The sequence below is a fragment of the Vicugna pacos genome, chromosome 26 (assembly GCF_048564905.1).
Source record: "Vicugna pacos chromosome 26, VicPac4, whole genome shotgun sequence".
Lineage (NCBI taxonomy): Eukaryota > Metazoa > Chordata > Mammalia > Artiodactyla > Camelidae > Vicugna > Vicugna pacos.
The window spans coordinates 20,189,085-20,210,994 of NC_133012.1; the positions used below are offsets into that span (position 1 = coordinate 20,189,085).

At 43.5% G+C, this 21,910-nt stretch overlaps 1 protein-coding gene across 5 annotated transcripts in view; it reads left to right on the top strand.

The window, feature by feature from the left end:
* The first annotated feature begins 770 nt into the window (after window positions 1-770).
* The window catches only part of ENPP6 (ectonucleotide pyrophosphatase/phosphodiesterase 6), an 87,269-nt gene continuing 66,129 nt past the window's right edge, over window positions 771-21,910 (top strand). Inside the window, exons 1-2 of one of the 5 annotated variants that reach the window (XM_072950477.1) lie at window positions 771-858; window positions 14,120-14,247. In XM_072950477.1, the coding sequence (XP_072806578.1) occupies window positions 836-858; window positions 14,120-14,247 (151 nt within the window). In that variant the 5' untranslated portion in view covers window positions 771-835. Of the gene's footprint in view, window positions 859-9,299; window positions 9,680-10,704; window positions 10,767-13,625; window positions 13,735-14,119; window positions 14,248-21,910 lie in introns of those variants that run through there. The other 4 variants (XM_072950478.1, XM_031691380.2, XM_072950480.1 and 1 more) reach the window with 4 other exon arrangements.

Genomic DNA, 21,910 nt, shown 5'->3' on the forward strand with positions numbered 1-21,910 from the left:
TCATTTCCCTCTAGCTGCTTCAGGCAGCTTCACCTGTTCTGAAAAGATCTTCCAGCAGGAGGAGGCCAGTGCCTCCTCCTGCTGGAAGATCTTTTCAGAACAGAGAGTGTGACCCACCCTCCCCAACCTCCCCTCTTTGCTGTATAGTAACATGCATTCCAGGTGCAACTCCATGGAGCAGAGAGCCCCATGCCACTTTCTGAGGACAAAGCGAGGTGGGTAATACCTTTCTGTGGCTTATCCAGAAACTAGTTCATATTCATCAAATTGTGAAAAATGTCACACAGTATGGTGGGCGAGGGTCCCCCTTGAAAGTCAAAAATGAATTTTAGAAAATTACATAGTAGAATTAGCCAGACAGAAAGCCTTCAGTGGAATAGATTTTACATTATGGAAAAGGAACAGAAAGAAAGAAGAGAGAACAGAAGAAAAGGGTGGATGGGAAAGAGGAAACGGGGAGGGAAAGAGGAAATAAGGAGAGAAAGAAACTATAAATATGGAGGAGAAACAGACCAGAGAGGTTTCCATACTCACCAATGACGATGCTCTTTCTAACTGCCTGCGCCCAGCAGCCCTGGAACTTAAATGACCTTGTGCCACTTGGTGGAGGGCAGGAAGAAAGAGGATGGGATAAAGAGTCAAATTTGAAAACACAGGTGGAAAATAATCTGGGTTTTAAGCACTAGGCAGTTGTGGCTAAAACAATTAAAATAAGCAACCAACTAAACAAACCCAAATCTCAGCGTGAGTTTGGAGATAGAGAAGAGGAAGAATAAACGGGGGAAAACAAGGAAGAAGCATTTCTGATGCAGGAGGTGAATGTCAGGTGGTTGGAATGATTCCAGGAACCATGAGCCTGTGAGTTCAACTCATTTCTTTTGCTGTTCATTTTTCCTCTGCTGTTTTTATACCTGCATGAAATAGTTACTCTTAGTGAAGGGGACAAACAGTTCAAAGTCCCGGATTGGTTTTATAACTAGTGGACCCTTGCATGGAAAGGAAGCTTCTGGAAGGGGCAGATGGGGTGGGAAAGTAGCTATTTGCCCTTGTTCTGTAGACTTCCAGAACTGCAGGTGTGCCCGAGTCAGGTGGGGGAACTGGTGAAACCTGCAATGCCAGCTTCAGAGATCAGAATAACAATTTGCTTTGTTTCTGCGGTCAAGCTTGCAAACATATTTAAAAGCTTTTCTGGGTGATTTGTCAAAGGATTTACTTCAACGGTTTACCTCCTGGCTCTGAGAATACGTCTGTGCTTTTGGGCAATACTGACACCCAGTGTTAGAATTTTTAGGGCTGAAAGGAAAATAATGCGAAGGGAGGAGGGAGAAACACAACAGCTCTCATCCCACCAGCTTAGATTCAGAAAGATTCAGTAGTGATGAGCCGAGTCGTCTTCTTGCTCTACACGAGGCTCGCTCCATTTTGGTTTTAAAACTTAGTATTCAACTTACTGAAGTTTACAAACATATAAAAAGAAGCTGTTTTCTTTCTTATGTTTTCAACTTCCGAATCCTATTATTTTATTTATCAGTAAAGTACATTTTCAACAACCATATTGTTGACTGAAAGAACAACTCAACGTAAGATGTGTGAGTTTCAGTTTTATTCAGGGAACTTACAGCGGGGTAGTGAGTGGGGGGACTGTAGCCTGGAAAGCAGCCTCTCCATAGCTCTGAGGAACTGATCTGACGAGATAAGGGAGGAGCCAGTATATATATGAATCTGGGGGGCTAGGAAATGCATGTGGTCAAACACACATCTTGGTCGAAGATTACTGCAAATCACCAAGAGCAGTCATCTCAGGTTAATGACTTGAGTGCATTTCTACATATGGGAAAATGCAAGAATCTGGAGTCACTGAAACTCTTCCTGAGATGCACATTTTAACTACCTAGGGGCCGTCTATGCAAAGCACAGAATGCTTCATCCTGTTTTTTCCACTCATCCACTGTTTTTTCTACTGCAGTGAGTTGTGACTTAAGCCTTTGCATAGCTGGATGATGGGTAACACTGTTCTTCTTTTATGCGCAATATCTGCTTATTTGGGAAATCTGTCAATAAGCAGTTGAACTACTTAAAAAGAAATCTGAATATTAAAAAGTGGGGAAATGCACTTATAATATTTAAGGGGGCTAGTTAAGTTTGTCGGGGGATCCCCTCAAATACTACAATTTCGCTGGTGAATGTATTATATTCAGATATCTTTTTGAGCACATCTGACTGAAAAGCCTTTCCAAGCATCTTGCAATAACTTAAAAATCAGATAAAACAACACTCTGAATAAGATAGTCTGTTAAGTTGCCGAAATGACCCAGTATTGTTTTCAAACTTGAAAGGATTATCTCGTTCCTTTCCATTTAAAACCACACGTGTAAACAACTCAAAAGCGCATTTTAAACTGGAGTCCTAAGGCTCATTAGTATCCTTCAATTGGGCAAATTATCTTTAACACTAGAAATACGTTAAATTCCAAGTGATCACAGATTGCCCTGAAATACAATACAATAGTATTAATAGTGAGTTTCATTTACATATGAATCCAAGTCTTCCTGGTGTTAAAAAACAACCTTACCCTGTAAAGAAGTTGTTATGGCAACTCAGCTCAAGTCCATTCTGCTTCCAATGCTGATGCCCCGAGGTTAGTCATCCGACCAGTGGGGCCAGAGCACCGATCCTTGCCGAGGACAGGGATGCAACCCAGGAGACTGAGGACTGGGATGCGACCCAGGAGACTAAGTCCATGCCTTCCAGGTGCTCTGGTGCAGGAGTCCACGCCTCTGGTTTTGAGATATTTGGTTGTTTTTTTCCTTCTCAGTCCTCTCTAAGATTGTAGTTGACTTGCTTTCCTGCCTCAGCTGGACGGCATTTCTTTGACTCCCTTGCGTCTCACTGCCAACTTACAATGATTTCTTATCGTGTAGAATTTTTGTCTTAAATTGAAAGTCCTCCCTTGGACCTAATCATTTTTTAAATATTAACCACCTTTGCCACACCTAAAAAGAGAGTAAATGTAGATCAATCAGTGAAGGCATTCCTAAAACGTCTTCACGTTCAGGGTCTAATTCTTCTGAATCCCTTTCCCACTTAGTGGTTGACGTGTATGCTTTTCAAAAAGTTAAACAAGATTTTCATACAAATACAGAATGAACGACTGTCAAAGCTTAACTCAGGAACCAGCAGGATGGTAAGCCTGGTTCAGAGGAGAACTCCAGGAACAAGGGTTATCTGGCCATTGGAAAAAATATGTTGGAATAAGATTGCTAGGTTAGAAACAAAACTAATCAATGTCCTACAGGGGCAATAAAGCATACTTTGTAGTTATCTTTTCTATTAGCTAAAGATCATTTGCATCACTACCTGGAGAAGACCTATAGGTTCACATGTAACTTCACAAAATGTGAACCTTTACCCAGTAGTACACAGCAAGTCAACCTAAAGTACATTCCATTAGACAATCAAGTGGACTATATGAACTTGAAAGGCTATGCCGCTCTCCCTTTGCCTTACTTGTAAGTTTTGGATAATTTTTCTTGACATCACTACCGAAAACACTGGTGATGCAGCATTTCTTAAAATAATCCACTGAGGAACCAAAGCAATTGTTCTGGCTTCTAAACTGGCTTTACAATTACGCAGCATCAGCTCAACTCTTGTCTCCTCCTTTCGAAATGCTGCTGAGCACATCTGCTTCACCTCTTCCCCCACCTCCTCCTCTCCACCGTCTGATTCCTGTGGTTGGAAGTGTGTTAGACTGTTATTTCTAGGACTTCCCTCCAGGTTTAAGAGTTGGCACTGAGTGAGGGAGTGAACCCAAGCCCCGAAGTTTGTTCTCCTTTATCTCCTTCTCGTCCTCCTGCAACCCCTCAGTTCTAGAAGGGACGGGCTCTGGGCTTTCCATTTCCTTCATGTCACAACATCCTGCTGCCAAGGACTACAGCCTAACCAGCTCAGCTGTCACTGAAGGATGCGGGGGGCGGGGGGCGGGGAGTGGAATTACTTTATCTATGTGGGAAAATGATCTGGGTCACCTAATTTGGTTTTTGACCTACTGAAAAATTGAGAAAAATCTCTCCCATTAGAAATCTGCTTTCAAGCTGACTACCTTGCTACAGATACAAACAAAACCCCAGTTTGATGGTCAGTGTGGAGCAAAGATGTCATGGTTATGGTAGATAACTGCCTTTCTCCTCGGGCACTCAGTCCCTGTTGTTAGGGATGGAAGCCTAGAGGACTCACTACACAGAAATGGGAGCATCAGCCTGGGTATGACCCAGACCTGCCATACTCTTGGGCTGTTTTATGGGTGACTTAATGTCTCTGGGGTCAGGACAGGAAAGAAGGAAAGAAAAGTGAAAAAGGGGGCTCCCACCACCCACACAAACTGCTATTGTTCCAACTCATCAAAACAAGAGTCTCAAACAGTTGCTGGAAAGTACCTTGAATGATCCTTTCACAGAAGCCAGAGCAGAGAGGAGAGACTGCATGGTGACTGCTGGGCACCAGGCAAACCTTCTCCCATTAACTATCCTGCTTTGTCCTCCCTTTGTCTTGCTTCTCCCACTGGCTGAGCTTTAGGTCCCATTTCCCCTGGATTCTACTCCTCCTCTCAGTGTTTATGAAAACCAAGTCCTGTTCCCAGAGCCTCCAGATAATGCTCCTGGCAACTCAAGGAGGGCACAGCCAGGTGAGGGACCAGGCAGGGGGTGGAAGAGGCACAGGATTTGGGAGGAGGCAGGACCCCGTCTGAGTCCCAGGTCAGCAGATGTATGCCTTACATCAGTTTACGTAATGTGAGACTCAGTTTCCCCATCTATAAAATGGGATTATTATCTCCTTAATGGGCTGTTGTAGGGATTAAATAAACGCATGGGGATGGAATCAGCTGTCAGTTGCAGAGACATGTTGCATGGACAATCTAAACCTGCCTCCAACTGTGCAGTTCCCTGCAGCTGCCACAGCTGGGCTCTGGGGGACATGGTGACGGCTTCTTTTGCTGATTTTTTTTCCTGGCCACTGCCTGTGTAGTTTCAGAAGCAGAGTTTAAGTTCATCCTTAGGAACAATTGATTTTACAGTGAGTTTCACATGTGAGAGTTGATGAACGTGAGAAAAAAGAGGTTCAGCTGCAAAGAGCTCAGAACCAGGAGTTCAAAAGCCAGCTAAAAGCCCCAACTAATATTATGACTTTGAGAAAATCACCCAACTTCCTGGAGGTGAGTTTCTCTATCTGCAAATGGAGGCTGAGAGCCAGATGGTCTCTGAGGTCCCTTCAGCTATGACACGCCTTGATTTCTCATAACATTTAAGGAGGCAGCGGGCAGGCATTTTTGTCTTCTGAATGTTCTCTGGACAGCAGTTTGATCACTAACTCCGTGGTCTTGCTCTTTACTGACATCAGACTCCTGGTCCCCTGCCCTCAGCCTGTAGGTCCCATAGTCCCCTCCATAGGCTGAACCCTCCAACTTCCCTTTTCAGTTCATATCTGCAAGGGAGGTTATGCTAATGAGAGCCAAGAACCAGATGCTAATTCAGCAGCAAGATGAGCCCAGTAGCTCCCCGTTATCTCAAGACCCTTGCTTTTTCTCGTCTACTGAAAACAGTCCCTCACACCTCTCCTGTCTGAGGTATTCGAGAACTGTCTCAAACAGAGGCTCCTTGGATCTTCCAAGAAACCCATTCAAGACATTCTTTTAAATGGTAGCCAGATCCTCAATTCATTAAAGATCCATACAGAAATGTCCCAACTCATGTCTCTCTGTCAACATGTCTCTGTCTTCGAGATGGCCCCACGTGGTACTGACTCCAACAGACTATCCATTGGCCAGAGAACTCTAGCTCTGACTTCAACGCCAAGAGGAGATGAAATTACAGGCTGACCAGGATTTCTCAGGCTGCCTTGTTGTAAAATGACAAATGTAGTAATGAAAATAATTGTGATACCTGCATTTTAGTGTTTCCAGAGGCACCATAGAAAAAAACCAAGGTAATTGAAACCATGCTATTCAAAGCGAGGTCGAAGGATCGATCAGCAGCAGTATCCATCATCTGGGAGGTGATCAGAAATGCAGAGCCCCAGGCCCCACCCTAGAACTATTAGATCAGAACCTGCGTTTTAACAGGATCTGTAGATTTCTAAGGCACATACATGTTTAAAAAGCACTGATCTAAAAGGCCCTGAGAAATTAGAGGAACTCTGGGTTGAAAGGTCAAGATGTAAATTGCTAGCTCTTAAAGTAAAACAGTATCTCCCGGGAAGATACTGTTACATGTGCGATTAGATTCATGTATGACAGAGACGGGTATAGAAGACCTTCTGCTCTTCCTCCCTTTCAGTGGGATTATGGAAATCTGCAAAAATTGAAAAGTTTAGTGCAGGCAAAGACAGAAACAGGTTCCCCTTGGGTGGAAAAAAATAGCTCACAAACTTGGGAAGGGGTTAAGGAGAGAGAAAGATGAGAAATTCTGGCAGACCGGCTTCTTGGATTAGCGAAATTTAATGAAATTTTGCTGAGGTGGGTGATGACTTTGCTCTTATTGCTTTTACAGTTGGATTTATATTTATTTTGGATGTAATACTGCAGGGAGATGGGTCATAAGTGGTAGAAAGAGTCCCAGAATTCTCCAGGACTCACATGTAATCTCTCCATAATTACACCTCTTATGCTACCAATGTCTGCCCGGAATAGCACTGGGAAAATATAAACATGTGAAATGTTGAAATTTTATTTTAAAGTTTAAAGATACTTTGAAAGTCATAACTCTAATAATCTCACATTACAGATGAACATCCTTCAGTCTACAGACCCAAAGTACATGCCTGAATTCACAAGGAAGAGCCTGGCTCATATGCTGGGCTATGCCCTTGACATTCATCACAAACTAAACCGAAGGTACCCAATTCTGCTTCTGAAAACTTGAAAGCAGGAGATATATCTGGTCTTGTGCACAGCTTGGGAGGAAACACTAAGCTATCTGGAAATTACCCAACTCCATGGAAACTCCCAGTTGACACCCCATCTGCAGATACATGAAGTGGTTTTGAAGAGCAGGCAGCTAAGAGTGAAGTGAGGACGCTAGCTCTGAAGAGTCCTCCCCCACAAAGTGGCCAAGAGCCCAGAAGTTCTGCTTCCTGCCCACCCCTCGTCCCCAGTGCTGGGCACCTACCTCTGCAGGGGCTGCTCCAACCGCACGGCGGCCGGAGCGTCCAGCAGCACCTCCTGTCTCTGCAGCACCCAGTTCCTGGGCTTTTAGAAGTATGCTGCTTCCTCCCAAGCCCCTTAGTAACTGCTCTGTAAAATTTGAAAGAGCAGGGCTCGGATGGGCCATTTCCGTGGCCTGAACATCCATTTGGCTGAAACACTTTTCTATTTTCATTGCCACAGTCCAACTCAGGCATCTCTTCCTCCCAGAAATGAGAGGCGGAAACCCAGGGAGAGGTGTCGCAGAGACATCAGGCCGGAGGCTGGGGGAAGTGGAGGCCAGGGAGAGCGGCTGCTAGGACTAGCGTCGGGCTTGGGACAGTGGGAGCAGCAGCAAGTGTCAGGGAGGGGGCAGTGGAGTATTAAGAATGGCAGTCACTGAGGAGCAGCTCTGCCTGGCCCAGCTGACTGGTGTCAACGACAAAGAAAGCTGGACCTTGCTAAAGTGGTAAGCAAGAATTTTAACCAGTAATATACCACTGTAATAGGGAAGAGTCCAGCGTGAACTGAAGTCAACTTTGATTTGGACAGAAGTCACGGAGTGTTTTAAAGGGAGAATGAGGCAATATGGAGGGGGGTGAGCGGGGGCTCAGAGGAGTCAGGGAAGTGAAAAATTACAAACTTTGGGGAGGGGGAGGGGCTGTTGGTCCATATGAAACCCATCTGGGTTTGTCAGCTGGCACTTGCTGAAGTCAGCCTCCCCCAGGGGCTGGGAGACAGGGGCCCTGCCTTGAGGTCGTGGCCTGAAGACAATTCAGTCAATTCTTTTGGAAGCCTGAGTTTCCTCAAGCTGGCACTTTAAGGGGAGGCTCAGGGTCACTGGGAGGCAGCCTTGAGCTGTTAGAAACTAGGTTAGTGTTTCGTTCAAGCCTTTATAGGACAAGGTTGAGGCTTGTTAAGAAGAGGCTCGGAGGAGCCTGGCTAGAGTTTGGTCCAATAGAGAATCTTTGTCACTGGCCTGAGGTGGTCCCCCTCAAGTTGAATATCATCAAGGGGTGGTTTTCCAAGCAGCACTCTCTTGGATTCAGAGGGCAGCCCCACGAGACACAGACAGCTGACGGTCAAGGTGGTGCTGTGCTGGGCACCCTGACCACGTGATTGCTCCTCGCTGGGGGAGCGTTTGGGAGAGTGATGCCCCGCTTTCAGGCTGCCCCAGGATGCTCAGTGTGGGGAGAATGCCAGCCCACTCAGAGGAGCCATGGAAACAGCTCGATCTTGACACTGGAACTTGGTCCGGATCCTGATTCTGCCCCTCATTGTGCCTAAGCTTCCATTTCCTTCCTATAAACTGAGGGAAAGGCCTCTCTCCTTGGGCTACGGGACTAGACAGAATCATTTGTAAGGTGGGCAGTGTATAATGAACATTCAGTACATGCTCATTCCTCTCCTCCTCTTTTAGAAGTTCAGAAAGTGCCTAATTTAACAAAAGGGCTAAAGACCAAAATTCCCGTTGTGAATTAGAAACAGAATACATTATATTTAGATTCCCAGGACCACTCACAAACACTCAGTTATGCTAAATACAGATGGTTCCCTACATCCTGGTAACAAAAGTGCAGAAGCAAAACCCATTTTGGGCCAGCAGTTTCAGTGTGCCAGATGTTTACAAGTGAGGCACCTGTGCTGTGACGGGTGCCGGGGTGAAGGCACTTCCTGAGATACCCAACTCTCGTCAGCTCACCTGCGATTTTCTCTGGAAGTTGAGAGAACAAATTTTAGTGCCTGGCAGACTTGAGTTCACGTCTTGACTCCCCTACTTTAGTAATTATGATGTGGGGCAAGGCATTTAACCTTGCTAAGCCTCAGTTCCCCCGTCTGTGAAATGGGCTAATAGGGGAGGGAGCAAATGAGGAACGGCAGGAGAAGTGCTTGGTGGAGTGTCCAGTCAGGTGCTAGACCAAGCGCCCCCTCAGAAGGTTCATTTTTGTGCCACAAGACCTCGTGTACAGCAGCCGCTCACGGAAAGTTTGGAGAACTGATCCAAAACGGGAGGGAGGGGCGGGGAACTCACCCAGCCCGCACGACAGCTACACTTCCGGCGGCCGCGCTTTACGACAGCAATACTTTATGACAACCTCGCTTTACGACAGCCACTGATCGGGGCAGATGGTGGGGTCTCCACTGGGCCGTCTTTTACAGACGGAATAGGTGTGGAGGGAGGGACAGAACTCTGGATGAATTACTGGTCTTCCAGGCACGTGTACAGATTCTCTGTGGAAACCTGTGCAGGAAGCCGCATAAGCTCCGAGGTCTCCGAGCGCTGAAGCATCCCAAGCGTCAAAGCTTTGGGCCTGGCCAGCAGTAACTGAGAAGTGAATGGTACCCGAAAGTACACATGCACAAGAGGAGTTTTTATTTCATCTCACTAAAGGCTTAGAGGAGGGGTGAGATGCTAGAAAACAACTACCCATTGTTGATACCCCTGTGAGGCATCAAGAAAACAAGAGGCTTTGGCCTGTAACCCTGGTGAGCCTTAGAAATGTAAGTGTCTGCCATGCAGTTGATGGAGTCTGTACTTTCCATTGGATTATCTGTCAAGCCTAGTCCTGGTGATGGTGTGTTTGTTGTTTTTCCCTAGGAGGCTGAGAAAAGTTGCATTTTAGGGTTACTGATCAGATGTCACTAAAAACCGAAAATGTATTGTTATTTTTTTGTACGTGAGACACTGACATGATTTTCTTTGAAGTGGCATAAATCACTATTAAATATATACTTTTACTCAATCAGCTGTATGTTAGGAGCTAGCAGTAAAGGAAATTAGAAGAGAAGTTTTATATTTTCATATCTGGTTGAAACTGTTTAAAGCCGTTCTTCCTCAGCGCTACAATAGACTCCTTTCTTTTCCTCTGTGCTTTCTGTCCTGACTGAAGGAGCATCCATAGCAAATGCCTATTTCTCTCTCTCATTTTTTTTTTTATTTATAACATTTTTTTAAATTGAGTTATAGTCATTTTACAATGTTGTGTCAAATTCCAGTGTAGAGCACAATTTTTCAGTTATACATGAACATACATACATTCATTGTCACATTCTCTTTCGCTGTGAGCCACCACAAGATCCTTTATATATTTCCCTGTGCTACACAGTATAATCTTGTTTATCTATTATACATTTTGAAATCCCAATCTGTCTCTTACCACCTCCCCGACCCCCTGGCAACCACAAGTTTGTATTCTATGCCTATGAGTCTGTATCTGTTTTGTATGTATGTATGTATGTATTTATTTATTTATTATTACTTTAAATTTTTTTTAGATTCTGCATATGAGCGATCTCATGTGGTATTTTTCTTTCTCTTTCTGGCTTACTTCACTTAGAATGACATTCTCCAGGAACATCCATGTTGCTGCAAATGGTGTTATGTTGTCAGTTTTTATGGCTGAACAGTATTCCATTGTATAAATATACCATATCTTCTTTATTCAGTCATCTGTTGATGGACATTTAGGCTGTTTCCATGTCTTGGGTATTGTAAATAGAGCGGCTATGAACATTGGGGTGCAGCTGTCATTTTGAAGTAGGGTTCCTTCTGGATATATGCCCAGGAGTGGGATTCCTGGGTCCTATGGTAAGTCTATTCCTAGTCTTTTGAGGAATCTCCATACTGTTTTCCACAGTGGCTGCACAAAACTGCATTCCCACCAGCAGTGTAGGAGGGTTCCCTTTTCTCCACAGCCTCTCCAGCATTTGTCATTTGTGGACTTTTGAATGATGGCCATTCTGACTGGTGTGAGGTGATACCTCATTGTAGTTTTGATTTGCATTTCTCTGATAACTAGTGATATTGAGCATTTTTTCATGTGCCTATTGATCATTTGTATTTCCTCCTTGGAGAATTGCTTGTTTAGGTCTTCTGCCCATTTTTGGATTGTTTTTTTCTTATTAAGTCGTATGAGCTGCTTATATATTCTGGAGATCAAGCCTTTGTCGGTTTCATTTGTAAAAATTTTCTCCCATTCCATAGGTTGTCGTTTTGTTTTACTTACGGTTTCCTTTGTTGTGCAGAAGCTTGTAAGTTTAGTTAGGTCCCATTTGTTTATTCTTACTTTTATTTCTATTGCTTGGGTAGACTACCTTAGGAGAACATTCTATTTCTCTTTAAATTTAATCTCTTCTCCTTTTCTTTTCTGTTTTCATTATATCTGAACAAATATGGGCTAGAGAAACATAGATTTAAAAAATCTTAAACAGGTGAATAAAAAGGCTATTCTGTTTTTTTAGGGGTTTTGGTGATTATTATGGAGAAAACAGACCCACAGGAGTTAGGAAGAATGTATTTTTCACAGAGAGAAATTTAAATATACATTTAAAAGTATTTTACTGTATAAATATATATTGAGTATATTACATATAAATTTAATATAGAATATATTTAACAGTGTTTTATATAATTGGCATTACAAACTATGTATTTTTACTCAACAGTAGAGACTTAAATATATAATATATACAATTATATATAAAATACAGTAAATATATATCTAAATTTATACTCTATACAATTATATGTAACTATATAAATGTATTTTACATTTTATTTATGTAATATATATTAAATATATATTTTATAAGTTAGAATATGTTTTAAATATGTATCTTAAATTCTCAGCTGTTGAGATAAATACATGTTTGTAACTCCCCTGTTTCTGTTTTAAATATGTATGTGTGTCTCCATTGTATTTACTTTTTTTTTTAATACATTGTATTTACTTTTAAAATAATAATCTAGGGACTGAACTGGAGAAAGTCCAGCTCATGGCGGGATTACAGACTGTAGACTGTAGACTGGCATAGAGTCTGGATGGGAGCCAGTGGGTTTGGTGAGCAAATCCTGGCAATAAACCTTTGGTATTGTCAAGCTAAGGCCATTTGAGCTGAGAGCCAGTTCAGAGCTATGGGTTTGACTTTATTTTGAAAATAGAGCTCCACCTAGTGGCCATTCAAAGGCTGCTGTCTAAAGTTGAGTTCTAAGAACCTGCAGGTTTCTGGAAGCATCTCTCACAATTTGTTTTCTTTCCGCTGTTGTTTTCTACCCCTATACTTGAGCTAAATTTCAGCTTCCACTCGCCCCCTGGGCTGGGAACCCTTCTGTGTTGTTTTTACATCTGGAGGATGAGGACAGACCCTTCCTAGAGTGCCACAGATGGAAGGATGAAGGGTCCCGGCTCACTTTGGCCGCTGTTTGGTGGTTATGAGAGGCCTCTAACTCTGGAGGCTGGCGGTGGTGGTATACCTCTAATACTGGGCCAACTCCCAGGACACCCAGGGCTCGGTCCTGGCTGTGCCTTAGCTGTACACATGTTTCCCCTCCAGGGCTCAGAGCCATGATCTATGTAACCAGAGGCTTGAAGGCCGACTCTCTTGAGAGTGCTGTCCATTCTGAGATTCTGGGTTCTAGGAGGTGTTTGGCGGGGAAGAGGGACTTTAGAGCTCGGCATCTGCTGTTTCTCAAGGGGCCCTCATTCCACAAGCTTGGCTTGCTCTGAGGTCAAGCCACAGGGCTGGCCTGGGACCCAGTGAGAAAATGTCCAAGCTTGCTTGGACAGCTCCCATCACTCTAGGGAGGGTGAGCCCGCATCCTCTTCACAGGGGACATGCGCCACAGATGTTGCTGATGGAAGGGTTCTTGGAAGAGGTACCCAAGGGGCAGGAAACTCAGTCTTTAAAGTGGGCAAGCCCGATAAGGGGCTGTATTTTAAATCTATCAAACTTAAAGTTTGGGGGTTTTCTGTTTGTTTGGTTTTGGCTTTTAATTATGCTCAGTGCAGGCAAGGGTGTGGCAAGATGGGCAGATTGATGGGATATAATCAGGTTGACCTTGTGTGGGCATCTTGGCAACAAGAGCTGTGAAAATGATTACCCTTTTCTTGGAATTTCAACCATAGAGGCAGAAATGTAGGCAAAGATTACTTCATACAAAGCTGTTCACACAGCCTTCCATTACAACAGAGAAAACTGCAAGTAACCTAAATTTTTAGCTTTAGGAACAAGGTTTAATAGGGAGGGATCTGAATGTTATTTTTGTAGTTTACCATGGAGCCTTTCTTCAGGTAGAATATTAGGTGAAATTCTAATATGCAAATGGGTTGACCAAAGTGGGGAAGGGGATTCTGTTCTGATGCCCCACCTGGACTGGAGGACCCAGTCAGTCCCCGCTGTCCACCGTGACAGCTCCTTGGTGTCTGCGTGGCAAACACAGGACTCCACGGCACGGCTCAAAGCCACTAACTTGGTCAAGCTCAGGATATCAGCGCCAGCGTTGCCCTCTGCCCAGGGGAATTCTGGATGGTTCTTCCTTGATTCTTTTACTTTTCTGTACTTGCCAAATTTTTCATCATGATCGTATTTTTTTGTTGTTGCCACTATGTATTTATTTTAAGAAATTTAAAAGGACGTCAGTTTGCTATTTTAGAATTGGATGCGTAATTGCCATACACTTCTATATCCAATTTGTGTCAGCCTGGCCACTGTACTCTTTTCTCCTTGGCAGATCTTCAGGCTTATGTGAGAAACCTGAATAACAGAAAAAAAAAATAGTAAGAAAATAAAAATCACTCATGATCGCACCACCTAGAGAAAACTGTTAGCTTTTAGTGTATTTCTTTATCGCTTTTTTTCCTATGTGATATGTGTATGTAGATGTAATATATGTGTACTATTAAATATATTATGTAAAATAAATATGTATCTTACGTAAGACATTTTATTTATTTTAGTTTTGCATCCCATTTATTTTTGTCAACATTATATTATATATTCCCAAAACATTAAGTTTTGACAACATGAGGTTTAATGGTTTCTTAATTTTCAATTCTACTGATAAAATGGAATTTTATAACCAGTATTCTTGCTGTATTGGACCACGCTAATGTGAACATATCTATACATAAATCTTTTCTCTATATCTAATTATTTCCTTAGATTGGATTCCTGGAGAGAAGATGACTGGGCCAAGGATTATGAATGTTTTCCAGACTCAAGAAGCATGTGGCTAAATTTCCGTCCCATCAGTGATGATAATACAACACTTAAGAAAAAGTCTGCCCAAAGTAAGTGACCAAGTGACCTTTACTTTGGTGGTCAGTGATTGATTTAGGATTAGAAATGTATATGAAGTGTGGCCTGTTTATTAGGAAATAAGTTTGTTTGTTTAGATAATTATAAAACTACTAAATTGATTTACACTTAAATGTTTTTCATTTGCTTCAAATTGAGCTATAATCTGTTGAATGTCAAGGAATCCTTGCTTTTATCAGCATATGGCCCATTAATATGACGTAGCTCGTTAAAGCTATGTAATTTTTTTTATGACTCGCTGCAGTCAAGCGAAGACTGACAGCATTCGATATTGGACAGAGAATTAAGGCAGAAGCAAACAGACAAGCCTGCCCAACTGACTGAGTGCAGTCTTTTGCTTCATGAAACTCTGTGTCACCGGCTCTGCTTTCTGACCACTCGTTCTCAGAAGCCTGCCTTTCCTGTTGCTCCATATTCTCGAGCACAGATTCCTATAAATGGAAGCTCAGGTCCTGGCTTGTTTCCTTAAAGGCTCCCTCCCTGTCCAGAGGCTCTGCACATCCCTCCTAAAGGGCTTTCTTTCTCTTAGCCCATCGCCCAGGGAATCACAGGAGCTTTACCTCCTGAGTGCCTTGCTTCATCCTGCTTCATCCTTTTTCCAGGCCCTTCATTTTAGGACCATTTCTGGCACTTAATAGCTCTGAGGCTGCAGGAGAGTCTCTTAACGTCTGTGAATCTTAATTCTCTTACTGCAGAGTGGAACTAACAGCACGCACCTTGCAGGGCTGTAAAGGATAAGAAGCAGTGCGTGTAAAGTGCCTTGTGTATGTTTGGTACAAAATAGATGCTCAGTGAATAGTAGTAGTATTTTTCTCACTACCACTGCCACTGCTTCTGACATGATTATTGCTGCTCCTCTGTTGATGCTCTGTGTCTCACACTCCATGTTTTGGACACATTTCCATTACCCAAGTTCTCTGGGACTTTGACAATTCGGACCTCTGTAATTTACCCTGTAAGCTGAGGGCTGTTCCCCAACTTCCCATGCCCATCCTGGCTGGGGGGTGGGGGCTGCAGTGAGAAGTGATCACTCTGCTCATTTTCCAAGAAGGGCCCTGATTAGGAGCAGTGAAACAGCTCTGGGGCCTCAGGCCTCTCCCTCCCCAGAGCCAAGTGATCCAGGGGTGGGCACTGTACCCAAATCAGGCCAGTGAGACACTGGTCTCACTGGTGGTCCCAGTGGTGGGTCCCCAGCATCTACCTGTGTAAACCAGGCCCATGAGAATCCCTCCTGGACTCTAACGTGGAATGTGGGGAGGGAATCAGTCCTGCTGATTGGAAGAGGGACTCAGGAGCTGACGGGACAGACTGGTATCCAGGAGAGCCCACTGAAGGGTCTGGAGCCAATGGCAGTGATGAAACTTAGGCGATGGTAGGAGAAGCCTGCTAGGACAGGCGTCACTGAAGCCCAGTTGCATCCTGCCCCTCTCTGGGGTACACTGAGATCTCCACGCTCCCCGAGGATGGTCTCCTTCTTCACCTAGCCCCTTCAAGTCAGCTTTCCTTCTCTTGCAGCCACAGCGACAAAATTCCTAATTAATACTCCTGGAGTCTCCAATTCCAGGAAGGGGAAATCAGATACTGTCTGTCCCTGCTCCATGCAGAATAGGCCCTCATTTAAGGACAGGCCTCACTCTTAATGGTTTATATCAAATGCTCAAGACAAACACACAGGTCCATTGACAGATGACTGGATAAAGAAATGTGGTATATTTACACAGTGGAATACTACTCAGCCATCAAAGACAATAAAATGACGCCATTTGCAGCAACATGGATGGACCTGGAGAATGTCATTCTAAGTGAAGTAAGCCAGAAAGAGAAAGAAAAATACCATATGATATCACTCATATGTGGAATCAAAAAAAAAAATACAAACTTATCTACAGCTGAAAAGTTCAGCCTCAGGCTAGGGTGGCTTGTCTGGAGCAACACCCATTGTTTTCTCCTCTTTTTCTCCTGCGCAGAAGGGATTGGACTCCCAGCTAAATGTCCGGGAAAGCCTTCCTTGTCTTGGTTGGAGGGAACCCATCATGGAACAGATAGAGTTGCTGATGCAGGAGTGTCATGGTTGTTACTGTATCAACGACTTGAAAGGCTCAGAACTTGCAGAGCCATAGAATCTGGAGAGCTGGAGAGGACCAACAGGGTTCTTTAGTCCAACCCTCTCACTTTGCAAGAGGAGAAACAGAGTTCACAGGCCAATGGGCTTACTGCTGGGCCAGGCTTCCAGAAGACAGCGGGGAGATGGGGAGGAGCGTGAGTAATTACGCCCTGGAGGGTCCATGTTCTTCCGTCTGAATCTTCATCAGATTTAAGTCTTCTGACCCAAGGCGAGGCCTACTGGCAGGTCATTTCCAAACAGAGTAAATTCAAGGTCTAACAGTATTCTCTGTGTCTTTCAGGATAGCAGTTAAGGCATGCATTAGTTCCCTGTTGCTGCTGTAACAAGTTACTACAAATTTGGTGGCTTAAAACAATACAGATTTATTGTCTTACAGTTCTGGACATCAGAAATCCAAGGTGGGTCTCTCGGGGCTGAGATCAAGATGCTGGCAGGACTGCATCCATTTCTGGTGACTCTTGGGGAGAATCCGATTCCTTGACCTCCCAGCTTCTAGAGGCCTCTGCGTTCCTCAGTTCACGGTCCTCTTCTGCCCTCCTTAGGGCCAGCAGCAGTTCTTCGAGATCTTCTAGTTCTCACGACACATCACCCTGACCTTCTCTGCTGCCCTCTTCCACAGTTAAGGACCCTCGTGGTCTCGTTGGATGCACCCCAGCGATCCAGGATAATCTCCCCGGCAACTTTGCTTGTATCTGCTGTGTTAATTTCTTTGCCACGTAACCTACCTTATACACAGACTCCAGGGCTTTAGGACGTAGACACCTTCGGGGACGGGGGCATTATTCCACCTACTGCAGGGCCCCCAGTTCCCCAGTCCCAAAGGTCAGAAGCAGTCCCTACAGCTGATCTTTGACTTCCATAGTCTTGACTTCTGAAAATTGGAAGGTTCTTGGTTTCATCTATTTGGAAGTGATAATGAGGGCTCATGACACATCATTGTTTTCAATTTGGCTTCTATGCTGCTGCGCTGTCACCAGCACCTCACCAGGGAGCCTCGTCAGCCTCCCAGCTGCAACATCTTGGTCTCCTGTGTTGGTTCCATTTGATGATGCTCAGATTCGTTCAGTAACCCTTTGACATTGGTTTCATCATTCCTGGATTTATAGTGAGAAAACTTAAAAATTACGTGCTGTAATGGTGTTTCCAACTCGAAGGATTATTTACATATTTCCCACAAAATGGTAGTGGTTTTATGTTCTTGGTGGACCCAGACTCCTTCGCAGGCTTCTGTCTTTTTTAAAAATACCTTCGTCCACTAGAGGGAGACAGCTCTTTGAAGAACTGAGGCCATTTCTCAGGTTGGGGGTATAGGCAGATGAAATCCTATTCATGTTTTGAAACGGTATCCAGGGCAGACCTAACAGGGGACAATGAAAGGGACAATGCCCACGCTTATCCTCAGTGCAGACCTCAGTGAGCAGCTTTCCCCATCACCTCAGGCTCCCTCTTCCACAGTCACCTGTACCACTCAAAGCAAAGGTCCTTTTTCACTTAGCCATTGGCAGTTTAACATTTTAAAAAGTCTTCTCTTTGTCCCTGACAGTAAACTTGGTGGCAATGAAGCCCAATGGACTATTAGAACTGATGCTATGTGAAAACATAGAATCCCAGAGATTTCAAGAGCTGTCACATAGGGTCTAAAACGGAGGCTGTTACCTACTCAGACCAACCCTGTTACAACTGCGCGTCCTCTGACAATATCATTCTGAAATGGGAACTGGGGTGATTCTGCTCTGTTAGAGTTCTGGGTTCCCTGACACAGTATTTGCTCCTAGTTTAAAAAATGCAATTTCTGTAGTAAGGAGTTTGCATTCTGTGAGTTCAAATGTCTTTTTTTGTGAGATTATGAATGCATTTTACAAATATTTTCAAGAAATCACTCAGTATTTTGGTTGTTTTCAGCAGGCAGTTTAGTCTTGGTATTCAGTGCATCAAATTCCTAGACCTGACACCCATGTCATGCTCTTTGAAGGTTTTGTTGACTGTACGTCCATAACCAGATTGAAAATGAAACTTCAATTGCAGGCAGCGTCCATTGCCTTGGAAGATACATCCTCTGATGTGTGTACTTCATTCCTTTAGAGCAGAAGGTCTGAGTGCTGTGCACGTTTTTTGCATGATAACAGCTTTTGGTGTTCAGAACTAGTCACTGGTTTCAATAAGTTAAAGTGTCTCTGTAATGAATTCATATTTGCAAATTGCTTCACTGCACGTATCTCTTCATTGAGCAGACTCCCAGTAACCAGACATCTGGGGTCAGCCCCTTGCAGTCAGGGGAGAGCCTGGGTCAAACCAAGACCGAACTCTTCTGACTGGATATACGTGGGTCTGCAGAGTGTATTCCTAGGGCGTCTGGACCGCTTCTGGCTCCACTTGAACCAGTTCAGGCAGATACATAGTTAACATTCATTAAAATTTCTCAAGGAGGGAAACTGGAGACTTCTTTCTGGAACCCTTGAGTGAGACCCTGGGCAGGAAAGAGGTACGTTGTGTGACTTGGCAGCTAGCAGTCTTAGTGGTGGTTGTTGGTGCAAAGATCCATCTCACTGAGACCCCCTTATGAAAAGGGGGCTCACAGAAAGGATACCGTGGACCAGAAATGGAGCTGGCAGGGCCCCAGGGCAGAAGTAGGACTGGCTATACCCCCTCCTTTCTATCTTTCTAACAATGTTCTACACAGATGGGCCTCACTGAGCCCGGTAGACTAAGAGCAAAGTATGTATCTTTCCCTAGTACACTTAGAGTTTTCTCCCAAACATAAAGCTTACGTCCCTGTCCACCATTCTGGAATTCAGAAACCTCTGAAGACATTTTGATAACGTACTTGAGGAAAATCCTGGTCTTACCTGACACTGACTGGGTGGCATACACTCACCTGGATCTGCTGTGAGGCTATTTATGATCTTTAGTTACCCCCCTTGGTGTGCACATGTGTACATTTTTCTCTAGAAATACTAACACATCTGATTACCAGCCGACGCCTCAGATGCTGCAGGTGCTTATATGATGTACTCTGTGTGCACCGCGTTATCTTTCCCAACTGGAAGAGCGCTCAACTCAACACAGCTGGCCCCAAGAGTTTCAAATAGGGGATTGTGAACCTGAATCATTGAAAGCAAGTAATAAATATATTTACAGGCAGATAAGCAGTGAAAGGGGCTGGGGTGAGAGGCAGATTAGATAAAGTTGAAATCTAGAAACGCATTAATATGGGAGATGATACCCACTCCGAACTCTGCCGTTAATTTCCCTTTGCGATCCCGCGGGCAAGTTCCGGTGCCGGTTTGACATGCAGCCTTCTCTGCTCCAGAATGAGCAGATTACGACTAGATTATTTCTGCACTCCCTTTCATATTCACGGCTCTGTAATTCTGTGCATCTAGTTCCTGTCTTCAGAGCAGTTCCTCCCATCTAACAGCAACCACGATGTGGCAACTCTTGAGCACGGTTTACGTGCCACTGCATTTTCCCTTCATATTTTATGTGTTTAACGCAAACTCAAATGTATTCCTTCGACTAACCATTTTTTCAGTTTTCTTAAAAAGAAAAACATTGGGGGGGGGGTCTGTTGGTTTTACGTGAGGTTTTACATTCAACTTTCATGTGATTATTAAATAATCCATTTTATTTCCCTCTGCACACATGATGATTTCTATTTATCCAGCAAAGACGTAAAGAGAGAACATTAGGTCATTTGTACAAGAGTATCTGAGCCAAGGCTCAGAATTGCTCACTCTTGACGGCTGTGCTGAGATCACTTCCCTAGTTCTATTCTGAAGATAAAGTTCCTTTGTTACCTTGGATCATGGTTTGAATTAGGTTAACTTCCCTCTTTTTTCCGATTTATACGATGAGGTGATTGCTTAAAGATGGCAATTCTCCTACAGTACCAGTCTTGACAAATGGTACCACTCCATCATCCAAGGCAGAACTTGGGACTCATCCAAGACCCTTCTCTCTCCCTTACCACCCACAAGTTCAATTAATCACCAGGCTTGCTGATTTTTTTTTAAAGTTATAATATGTCTCTGACCTGCATAAAATCCAAGAGCATAATATAAGCAACACCCTTGGACCAACCCTCACATTTGTAAAATTGTAGCATTTTGTCAGATATATACACTGCAGGTTTTTATTTTGTTTTTTAAATGAATAGAACATTACTGACAAAGTTGAAACCCCCCGTGTACCTCTCTCTCTGATTTCATTCTCCTTTCTCTCTTCCAGAAAAAACCTCAATCCTAATTTTGATGTGTATGATTTCTGTGGTGTTGGTACTATTATTATATGCAGTATTGTGCTGCATGCTTTTATGTTAAGATTTTATACTGTGTGTATCCATCTGCAACTTGTTTTTCTCACTCCACATTGTTCTTGAGATCTATTCCAGAAACTAGACATTTACTTCCAATTCATTCTTTTAAAATACTTTGTAGAGTGTTCTCTCTCTTTTTTGTTTTGATTCAATATAATCATGAAATGATTATCATAATAAGGTTAGTTAACGCCACCATCACCTCACAAAGTTCCCTTTGTGTGTGTGTGGTGGTAGCATTTAAGATCCACTCTCTTAACAACTTTCAAGTATATAATGCAGGATTGTTAATTACAGTCACCAGACTGTACATTAGATCCCCCAAACTTACAACTGGAGGTTTGTTCCCTTTAACTGGCATCTCCCTATTCCCCCTACCCTCCAGGGCTACCTGGCAACTACCATGCTATTCTGTTTCTGTGATTTTGGTTTCCTAGATACCACGTGTAACTGAGAACATACAGTATTTGTCTTTCTCTGACTTACTTCACTTAACATGATGCCTTCAAGGTCCTGGCATGTTGTCGCAAATGGCAAGATTTCCTTCTTTTTTTATGGATGCTATTCTATTGTATATACCTACCACATTTTATACTTTCACTCATTGACAGACACTTAGGTTGTTTCCATGTCGTGGCTATTGTGAATAATGCTGCAGCGAACATGGGGGAGCAGATATCTCTTCTTGATAGTGATTTCATTTCCTTTGGATATACACCCAGAATGGGACTACTGGGTCGTATGGGAGGAACCACCATCCTGCTTTCCGTAATAGTTGTACCAATTAACATTCGCACCAACAGCGCACAGTGGTCCCCTTTTCTCCACATCCTGCCAACACTTCTCTCTTGTCTTTTTGATAATAGCTGTTCTAACAGGTCTGAGCTGGTATCTCGTGGTTTTGAGTTGCATTCTTCTGATGATTAGTGACATCGAACATCTTTTCAGGTACCTGTTAGCCATTTGTACATCTTCTCTGGAAAAATGTCTATTCAGACCCTTTGCCTATTTTTAATTGGATTGTTTAGTTTTTTGCTATTGAGTTGTTGAGTTCCTTACATATTTTAGATATTAGCCCCTAATCAGACTGATGGTTTGTGAATATTTTCTCCCGCTCCATAGGTTGCCCTTTCACTTTATTTATTGTTCCTTTTGCTCTGCAGAGCTTTCTAGTTTGATATATACATTTGTTTAT